This window comes from Micropterus dolomieu, linkage group LG18 (assembly GCF_021292245.1).
Source record: "Micropterus dolomieu isolate WLL.071019.BEF.003 ecotype Adirondacks linkage group LG18, ASM2129224v1, whole genome shotgun sequence".
NCBI lineage: Eukaryota > Metazoa > Chordata > Actinopteri > Centrarchiformes > Centrarchidae > Micropterus > Micropterus dolomieu.
Window position 1 is genome coordinate 19,815,768 of NC_060167.1, and position 10,774 is coordinate 19,826,541.

Genomic DNA, 10,774 nt, shown 5'->3' on the forward strand with positions numbered 1-10,774 from the left:
ACTGCGCATGCGTTGTTGTTCTTAATTACTCACCGAGACAGTAGCTATGTGACGTTAATCCTTACCTCCACACTGTTACGCACAACAAATCTCTACGTGAGTAAATCATTGGTGTTGCATTTGAAGAGTCCTGGTAAGATATCAGCTCAGTCTCTGTCTCTCTCGGTTGATTGCAAAACTGCAACCAATCATAAAACAGCTTAACGCTGTCACGCGCGTGGTGTAGGCGCGTGCACGAGCATGCCTTGTAGAGGAGCGCTATGTGAGAGGTGGGCTGACCTGTGTGACTCGCTGTCGGACTCAAGTCACTTTTTACTGCCACCTTCGAGTAACAATGTCGCATGCTGGTGCACAGAAGGTAAATCATAGATTAACTTTGAGTTTAATTCCCTTGTTTGATTTGTAGCTGAATTTCTTGGTGGCTGTGTATAGTTGCTATGAAGTTCAGTGCTATTTGAAGATATTTTGGTTTTTAACAATTTAACAACAAAACAACTATGAACCTACTAAGAAAGTGGAACCAATGACAGAATTTGCAGACTAAACTTTGAGAAGAAATATCAGTCTTTGCAGGTGTAATTCTGATACTGTCTCTCCAGGTGCATGGCTGCAGTTGTTTTAAATAGCTTAGAGATTTACAGTCAGTGAAGAAACAAGACGATCATTTACAGGCGATGCTGTGATTTTAGCAAATGAGTTGGTAAGATAAGTATAATCTAATGAAAAGTATCTATCTGTTTGTGTTAACAGAGCAGTTCTCTGACATTGGTGCTCATGGTTGCTTCTGCAGCCATTGGAGGTACTCTTCAATATGGCTACAACCTGGCTATAATGAATTCTCCCACAGCTGTAAGTTTTCATTCTAATTTCCAAATTGTGTGTGTGTGTGTGTGTGTGTGTGTTCATGCAGCTGCAGCGGATGTCCCAGTGTTCCTAGGTGTTGATTATTCATAGACTATGTATAGGTTATTTACTTATGTGGTAAGTGTTCCAAAAAGTTATGTCTACCAGTGAGAAGGTATGCCATTAACATTGTGGTACATTAATACTGATAATAAATCTGTAAGTGTATTTTGTGTATATCTGTTTGTAGACCAGAATCACTGTTATTCACATTTGGGTCACAGTGTAAATTGGCACATTCAAGAATTAGGCTACTTGTGTGTGTGATTAGTCATTCTCATTGTTACACATCCAGTTTTATTCTGCTTAAGAAACTAATTCTGGACACAGGATCTTTCCTCAGTATTTTGTTAAGCCGAGCAGCTGCACAGAGAAATCAAAAGCAGAAACTTCCAACAGCAAACAATTCTGCAACTTGCTAGTAGATAGAAATATTTTATGCTTAGATCTTTGTTGTGATGCTGTAAATTGACCCTGTGAGGTCTGGAGTCAAAGGCAGAAATCACAGTGTGCATCGCCACAAAAATATAAACAGACAGACACCTATGCTCTGTTTACATGTATGTCTTCTCTTGCAGTTTATCCAAACCTTTGTCAATGAGACGTTCCTGGAGCGCTGGGACATTCAGTTGGAGGACTACCAGGTGACTCTGGTCTGGACAATGATTGTCTCCATCTTCTCATTGGGGGGCTTTGCAGGGGCAATTATCGCAGGACCCATGACCATACGCTTTGGGAGGTAATAGCTTTATAAGATCATGCTACTGTATGTAATTGTGTAACTGTATGAGTACAGAAGATTACAAACTGAGATATTCATTGCAGTGTGCAGAAAGTGAATGATCAACCTGTTGACGTGCATGCATATGAATAAATAAAGAGACTGTTCATTTACGTTCCTTTCACGTGTATATGCATATGACCCTGCAAATTACAAAAACAAAAACAGATTGAGTTTTGATCTTCTGAGAAACAAATAAGCATCGGCCATGTTTGCATACTGTAGATATTACTGTAACTGCCTTTAAGTTATTAGGCTGATGGTGTTTTTATTTTTATTTTATTGTGAACAAATCCCGCAAAAAGACCAAAACCAACTATATACTATACAATACTTTCCGACTTCCTTACTCTTTCTGCTGCACTCAGCCAGAAACCAATTCATTCTTACTGAAAATGTACACTTTTTAAAAAACGGGTCACAAAAACAACATATCAATTTTGATAGTGCTAAATAATTTCCTAAAACTGTTGGCACTGCAGTTTTTAGTAAACGTTACTCAAACAGTTTATTGGGGACTATATTCGGTTGCAGATTAAACACATTCAGTGTCCGTGTTCATGGTAATAAAGGAAGAGGTGCAACAGTGCTGCTATATGGAGAAAAGTAAAAAGATAAATAAAAATAATAATGTAAATAATAATAAGACACATAATAAGACTCACAAAAGCGAAATGAGAGTAATATTAAGATCAATACAAGCAAAACAAAAACATTAGGAAAATGCTGAACTAAAATAATGGGTCTTAAGATTTATTTTAAAATACTGTTAAAGTTTGACAGCTACTCTGAGAGGTTGTTCCACAGATGTGGACCATATACACTAAAAGCTGCCTCTCTGTATTTAGTTGTCCTTGCCATTTAGGTTACTACAAGGCCAGTGCCAGAGGATCTGACAGGTCTATTGGGAACATATGATAAAAGCAAGTCTGATAGATATTGAGGTGCTATTCCGTTTAGTGATTTGAATACAAATAAAAGTATCTTAAATCTATCCAATGAAGGGACTTAAGAACGGGTGAGATGTGTGCTCTTCGTCTGGTCTTGGTCAATACCTGTGCTGCAGCATTCTGAATGGTTTGTAGCTTATTATGGACTTCTGGGGTAGACCAGAGAAGAGTGTGTTGCAATAGTCAAGTTGGTATTAAAAGCATAGATAAGTTTCTCAGTGTCTGTTTAAGTGAAGGATGGCTGTACTTTAGCTATACGTCTGAGGTGGTAAAAGGCATTTTTGTGACATAACTGATATGTGATCCTGGTTTGGACCAAGATTTTTTACTAGGGGCTTTTTATTTCGTGTCAAGGATTAAAGGTTTGAGTACAGTAGCTTTCTTCTGTCCTTAGTTCCTATAATTAAATCCTCTTATCTTTGTTCAGCTGTAGGAACACAGCTAACAGCAACTTATCAGTAGGACTGGTGTCATTAGGTGATAATGAAAAATATAGTTGCATGTCATCAGCATAGATATGGAAATCAATCCCATGCTCCCTGATTATGTATCCCAGCGGTAACATATACAGACTGAACAGTACCGGGCCCAGAATGGAACCTTGACGAAACCCACAAGATATTCTCATTTAATCACATTCAGATAAATAAATCCTAAACCCATTCAGGACCGAGTCTGAGAGGCCAACACAATTCTGTAATCTGTTGATGATGATGTCATGGTCAATAGTGTTAAAATGGGTTAGTTAGCTGTAGTTTTTAGTGGCCTCTAGCAGTGAGGTTTCAGATTGCAACACTACCTTCCCAAGCGTGCGCTCGTGCACATGCTCAAACTTATGAGTGAGCCAAAACAGAGGCCGACACACCAGAGACAGCGTTACACAAAATGCTGAAAACTTTTTGGTGTTAAGGGACTCTATTTCGTTACTTGCGGTGTTGTACAGTTCAGAATCAGTAGGCAAGAGGCTCGGGAGCGTGCATGAACGTCACAGCCGGGTAAACCAATGAATTTTGGGGAAAAGCCAACCGGATATCTTCAGATAGGAAGCAGCATAGTGGTTGTTCCAAGCGACCGTGAAAGAAAGCATGTGGTTAATTTTTATGTGAGGTTACAACTTGTTCAGTAATAGCCAGTAAAAAAGTGATTCATTTGATTAAAAAAATCACATAATACCCCTTTAGGTCTATGAGTACTAATATAAAGATTACAAATCATTTACAACTTTGACTAGCGATGTTACAGTGATGATGAGGGTGAAAGCCAGAACTTATTTGAGGTTGGTCAGTATGAACAGGTCAAGGTTGTTTTTCTTTATTAGGGGTTTAACAACAGCAGTTGTCAGTACTGTGGGGAAAATACCTGTCACCCGGTTACGTCTTCAGAGATAAACCCCAAAACCACAACAGTTGTAAGCAATCTATTAACTGTGTCCTTGTTTCCCCTCCCAAGGAAGAAATGCCTGCTGTTGAACAACATTTTCCTCATGACTGGTGCACTCTTAGCTGTGACGAGCAGAGCTGCCAAGTCTTTTGAGATGATAATTATTTCACGTGTTCTGGTTGGAATAAACGCAGGTATGTATTTGTGTTAGTAAATATTTATGTTTGCTTTCAATACTGTCAGATTTTCCTCTGACTTACTGGACAGTATATTTGTAATGCATGTAGCAGACTGAAATGAGAACTGAAGTACTCTGCGATAATAATGCTGTGGGTAAAAAAAAACGGTTAGAAAAAATAAATCATCAGAAACTTCACTGTGTCTTTTACAGGGATCAGCATGAATGTGCAACCTATGTATTTTGGAGAAAGTGCACCAAAGCACTTAAGGGGGGCTATCTCCTTGTCATCAGCTGTTTTCACAGCATTTGGTGTTGTGTTAGGACAGGTGGTTGGACTCAGGTATGGACACAATATTTGTCAAAACAGGCCAATCTTTTACTGAAAAAAACAACAACATCTGTGTGCTGTAGATTTCAAAGATATCCACAGTAACGCTCTGGATAATTTATTTATAGAGAGATTTTGGGCAGTGAGCCATGTTGGCAGTATCTTCTTGCCAGTAATGCCATTCCTGGCTTCATTCAGCTCCTCACCCTGCCGTGGTTCCCAGAGAGCCCCCGATACCTGCTCATCGACAGGGGGGACAAGGAGGCTTGTATTAACGGTGGGTACTGAAACATGTCAACCAGTGTTGGAAAGTAACTCAAGTACAATTTTCATTTCATTTAAATATTGATCCACATTATCCGATATTTCACAAAAAATCTCACAATCCCATCTCACAACCCCCATATTTATCTTGGTTCCCTTTTTAGGGGCCCAACTCCTAGGTTGGTAACTACACCTATACCTCAACCAGCTGCAACATTAAAATGCTACCTGAGCACTTCTTCTACCACTGCTGTCAGCCCAGTACATTAATTTATACCTTTTTTATATACAGTATATAAGAAACATACAGAATAATAAGTTATAGCCAGAGAATAACAGTACAAAACATTTTTAGGTATTTAAGTTGTATTTTTGTTTTGGTCAGCTTTGAGGCGGCTGCGCGGCTGTGAGGTCCAGAACAGCGAGCTCGATGAGATTCTGCAGGAACAGGTTCAAACCAAAGGCATGAGGCCCAGCCGACCCTGGGAACTTTTTACTGATCGCTCGGTGCGCTGGCAGCTCATCTCTGTCATGGTCATCAGCAGCGCCATGCAGCTCTGTGGTAACGACTCAGTAAGACGAGCTGGCATCACTGTTTTAATGTGCAGTTTGTGTCTCTTAAAGTGTGGTTGGGTGTCTCCATAGAAAATATTGTTATAGCCATGAGGATCAGTGTTACTGATACAGAGGTGTACAGTAACAGTATCATGTGTTCTTTTGGCCTTCAGCTGTGTAGAAATTTGAGATGATCCATCAGCAGTTTGAGTTTCTTTACATTCCTGCAGGTCATATTTATAATGTATACAGGTGATGAAACATCATTGCTTGCTGTAACGTGCAGTGAATGACGTGTGAAGAGAGCTTGTTGTTCTGAATGTGCATTATTTACTAAAAGGCTTAGTTTCTTTGTTATTTTTGCTGTGCACATATGAGCGTTAATAATGAGTCTAACCTGCAAGAAGTTGCTTTCTCATCAGAAAGTGCTGACTAAATACTCCCGTGTTTCAAGGCTTTTAACCACATGCTTGGCAGTTTCAGGGAGGGGACAGGGTATTAACATAGTTACCCTGGTTTAATCAGCTTGTTAACAGCCGAAGCCCGTGTAATGATGCTCTGCAGCCCTCTAATATCTTCTTATGTTCTTTTTCTTTCAGATTTACTTTTATGCATCATATGTATTCAAGGAGGCTGGAGTATCTGATGATAAAATCCAATATATCACAATTGGCACGGGTACATGTGAATTCACAGCCTGTATAATGTGTGTAAGTATCCCTTGATAAAGCACGTTACGTAACTGGCTAGAAGCAAAGAGAGACTGTTGTTTGCATTCTTCTAGAAGGTTTAACACAGACTGAAGATTAAGAACAGCCCGATGTACACTGTACATACGAAAGGATTTACATTTCATTTCACAGTTCACAGATCCCTTGGGCACATGATGATACACTAACAAGATATGAACACTTTACAATAAGATACACAAATTCCTAAATAGCTTCCAAGAGATGAAAAAAGTAACACATCTGGAACTACCTGTTAATTAGAGAAAACAAACAAGTAGTCCCCGGGTATCTTTTAATGGACTGTATGTTGTCAGATGTAAAAAGTATAGTTCCAAGTGTCTGCAAATATTTGCTTTCTTATCAATACTTAGATGAGCATATTGATAGGCTCGCATGTCTGTACAGTAAATATGACAACACAGCCAGCAGCCGGTTAGCTTAGCTTAGCACAAACACTTGAATACTGGAAATATGCCACAAGTTCATAAATCCTTTACTGTAAAGTCTTAGATATAATTCGTTATAATAATAATATATATAGTATATAGCCTACATTTATTAGAACAGAGTCTGACAAAAATATTTTCATTTTGTTCAGAACCTGCTGATAGAGCGCAAAGGTCGGAGGTTCATGCTGATGGGAGGGTTCATCCTCATGACTGTCTGGGCAGTTGTCTTTACTATTGCTCTGTTGCTTGAGGTATTACATCATTTATATGACCTACATATTTAACTCTTCCTATGTCACATCATGCATGTATGTATCTTCAGTGTTAAAAGTAAACAATGAAAATCAATCAATATCCATGATAATTGTGTGCATTTTCTACGGTGAACTTGTAGTAATTATTGAGTAATTATTATAGTTTTGTGTTAGAGGTCAGTTGTTGTGGATGTAAATTTTTTTTGTAATTGTTTATTGTCTATTGGCTAAACTAGACTGTTACTGTATCCAACATTAAGACTGCTGGACAGACATTTCAAAAACTCAGTTATTAATAGCTTACAGATTTTGCCAGACTGACTGAATGTCTAAAACACATCTTGGTAGGTTTTATCACCCATGTGCTTATGTGTCACACTCACTATAGGCCTACATGTACATGAAAACACAATGCTGCTGTATAAAGGTAAATGACTGATGTGAGAACAGTAAAATCCGGTGATGTTCACAGTTTACTAAAACATTTCTGTATGTCCGTCAGTCCACTAGGAGGCAACATAAGTCAACATTTATAACTTAAAGACTCGTCACAAATCTATGATCCTTCTATGAAACATAAAAGTGTTAGAATGCTTGATCTGGTTTCTTTTCTTCTTACTTGTGAGTTGCTCACTGTGGATATTTCACTCCCCCCCATGCAAACAGCACTATGTATCCTGGATGCCGTACCTGAGCATGACATGTATCTTCACCTACATCCTCAGCTTCGGCATGGGACCAGGTCAGTTAAACATTTTTGGAGACTTTCTGCATTAGGGTTTTACATGAAACAGTCTCAATGTCGTCTGTAGAGGTTCTCAGTCATCCAGATTATAGCTGTCCAAGGAAGGTTAAAATCAAGGGCAACAGGACTTGGTTGAAGATACTAAAACACGTTTCGTCCCTCATCCAAGAGACTTCTTCAGTTCTGACTGGTAACGTAGGGAAACTCAGCTATTTAACCTCTGTGGGGTTGTTTGCCAAGATGATCGATACCGCTCGTTCATTAGTGCTCTGTTGTAACGACCGTTGTTATGGTCGCTGGAGCCACCTGTGGCCGAGTCTGATTGACCATCGTTGGCATTTTCACCTGAGGCTGACAGCGAACGTTTATTTAGTTTCCTGGGAAGTGACGAAAGGACAGTATTGTAAGAGGGGCATAACGTTAAGTGGTGGCGTAGACCCCCTCCCCTGTTAAGCGACAGCTTCTCAACCCGGTTGTAAATGGCTTCCTTGACACTTGGTGATCCTCAAACAAGTGTCCTTTATCCTTCAGATGTAAGTAAACTGCAGAGTCTTGACCTGAGGAGTTGGCCCTTCAATGTTGAGCCATGCGTTTGTGTAGTGGTTGTTTAGTTTCCCTAATCTACAGGTCTGTGCATTCCTCACTGCACTGGACCGCATACACTAGATTGCTTGTGTTTGGGTGTGCGGTCTTTGGGGCGGACTGGTATCTGTCTTAGCGTGTTCTTGGGTTTGAAAAACACAGGAATGTGGTGTTTGTTGAAAATCCTCCTGAGTTCCTCTGATACTTCAGACATGTATGGAATCACAATGTTGTTGCATTTGATCTTCTTCTCCTCATCCCCTGTAGTGTATCTTGTGGCTGTTTTCACAAAGGTCCATTTAGGGTATCCACAGACTGTAAGTGCCCCCTTCAGGTCGTTCAGTGCCATCTCTCTGGCCTGGGCACATGTTGGTATGTTGTCCCTAGCTTATGCTCCAGTGGGTGGTGGGAATCAAAAAGTAGGCATTGGTCTGTGTGTGTGGGTTTTCTGTATACTCCACTGTGCAGGATCCTGTCATTTTCAATGTGTGCACAGTCCAAGAAGACCAAACCGTTGTTGTTGACATCTTCTTGTGTGAACTTGATGTTACTGCCCACGGAGTTTATGTGTTCTGTGAAGGCTTGCACTTCATGGGTTTTCATTTTGACCCATGTGTCATCAACATACCTGTACCAGTGGCTTGGTGCTGTTCCTCTGAAGGAGTTCAGGGCTTTGCTCTCCCCTGACCTCCTCATCAAGTTTGTTTATTTATGTCATTATAAATCATTTATGTTATGCTGTGTCCAGTATTGGTCAGGTTATAAACCTATAGCTATTTATATTTCCAAGGATGTGTTGCTGAAGCTAACTCTGCTCAATATGTTATATTTCACCTTAGCTGGAGTGACCGGCGTTCTGCCCACAGAGATCTTCAATCAGACAGCTCGACCGGCAGCGTACATGATCGCCGGTTCCATGATGTGGCTCAACCTTTTCATCACTGGAATGATCTTCCCTTTTCTGGTGGTCAGTCTGTCATTAAATCCATCCAGCTGTCAGCGTCTGGGTCCATATATCCACCCGTCCATCCATTTAACAAACATGCAGTGACATTAAACCAGTATACAAACATATATAGGGGCTCTAAAAGTATACCCACACATGTGTACACACACGTACAATATTTTTAATAATACAAAACTAAGGCACTGTTTTAAACACGAGTTTTATGGCTGGGATTCTGGTTAGGGACAGCTGGTGCATATTGTTTCCTGCCTCCATCTCTACTACATCTAATAACATGAAAAAATGCTTTTATGGTAAATAAAATTTTTTAAATATATATAAAAAAAAATTTTTAAATATAAACATCACATCTTTTCAATGAATTAGGAGACTACAAGCCAACAGGAAGCATTAAAAACTTCTTAGATTTTTTTCTGGCTGCTAAAGGCACCCTATAGCGCCTCCCAGAGTTCAGAGTCTCAAACTGAGGAAATGAGAAATGAGGACAGTCTTTCAGGATACTCAGATTCAGATTGCTTTATCTCTAACGATCTTACCAAGATATGGAATTTGGAGTTGGCTCAGATTGAGGCAGTAAATTAGACATTGAATTCAACCATGTCTTAACACCAGTCTGACACCTTTCCTTGGCCTTTCTTTTACAGAGCGAGTTGAGTGAGTACTGCTTTGTGCCTTTCGGAGCCATCTGCCTGTTGTCTGCGCTATATGTCGGCCTTGTTCTGCCTGAGACCAAGGGGAAGTCTCTGTCGGCCATCACAAGTGAATTTCACAAGCTCAACTTCAAAGGCCAGGACGAAAAATCTGCATCGCAAACTCAAGCTCAGTATAAACTGGGTGAAGTGTGTCTTTCCACGTCCTTGTAGACAGACATTTGCTCCTAAAACACACCACATCCACCGGACGCCTCACTTTGACTTGATCTGCTTGAGCTGGAAGAAGTCATGCACAGTCTGACAGGGATGGAGGAATGTTCACTCTCTTTATCCCCAAAAGCAACTTAGATCTACTATAACTCCTTTATCTGGAGTGTGTTTTATATGAAGAGAATTTATATTAACTATAGAATTATCTTTGACATCTTCACATTTATACTGCACACTTCTGTTTTGCTACTCTGTGTCACTGATTGATATGAGACAAAAGTAATTAAAGCTACTGTATATTGAGCTGACTTTGGCCGAAAAGAAGTCCTCTGCTATATAGGAAGTCATGTGTTTTATGTTATCGGATGCAGCAACAGCGGTTGCTGTGTGGCAGATCGTGCACCATATCAAAGAGAATGTATTTAGACAGAAACAAAGATGTGAATATAAACTGTATACATCATTCATAAAAAACTAGGTGTCATGATGTTGAGCATTCATGCTTTTAGTATTGACTGAAATCTGTTGTTTTTACATGAATGGAATATGTGCCATTGTCTATGTTTTAATATTTCTTTTCATCCCTCTTGTTTAAACTCTGAGCTAATAAAAGTATCTTATATCACTGTAGTTTTTCATATTAAATTTTTTAATCATCAAAAGGTGCGTTCCAAATATACTACAGTTATAAAGTCACATAAAATGTGTCAAGAGCGTCAAAAGATGGACTGTGTAAGTTATTTATTTACCCGGTGTTGGTTGGTTTTGACCCCCCTTTCACCATCACACACATTCACTCTCACTACAACCACAATTATAATTAATGTGAGAGAATTTACTT

General features: G+C 39.5%; 1 protein-coding gene across 1 annotated transcript; it reads left to right on the forward strand.

Moving 5' to 3' along the window:
* The first annotated feature begins 261 nt into the window (after positions 1 to 261).
* slc2a11a (solute carrier family 2 member 11a) lies at positions 262 to 10,563 on the forward strand. The gene is made up of 12 exons (XM_046028393.1): positions 262 to 358; positions 751 to 849; positions 1,482 to 1,642; positions 4,084 to 4,208; positions 4,406 to 4,535; positions 4,652 to 4,800; positions 5,173 to 5,360; positions 5,942 to 6,052; positions 6,672 to 6,773; positions 7,443 to 7,518; positions 8,943 to 9,070; positions 9,715 to 10,563. The coding sequence occupies exons 1-12, from the start codon at positions 335 to 337 to the stop codon at positions 9,931 to 9,933; spliced, it is 1,512 nt and encodes a 503-aa protein (XP_045884349.1). The 5' UTR covers positions 262 to 334; the 3' UTR covers positions 9,934 to 10,563.
* The last annotated feature ends 211 nt before the right edge of the window (positions 10,564 to 10,774 follow it).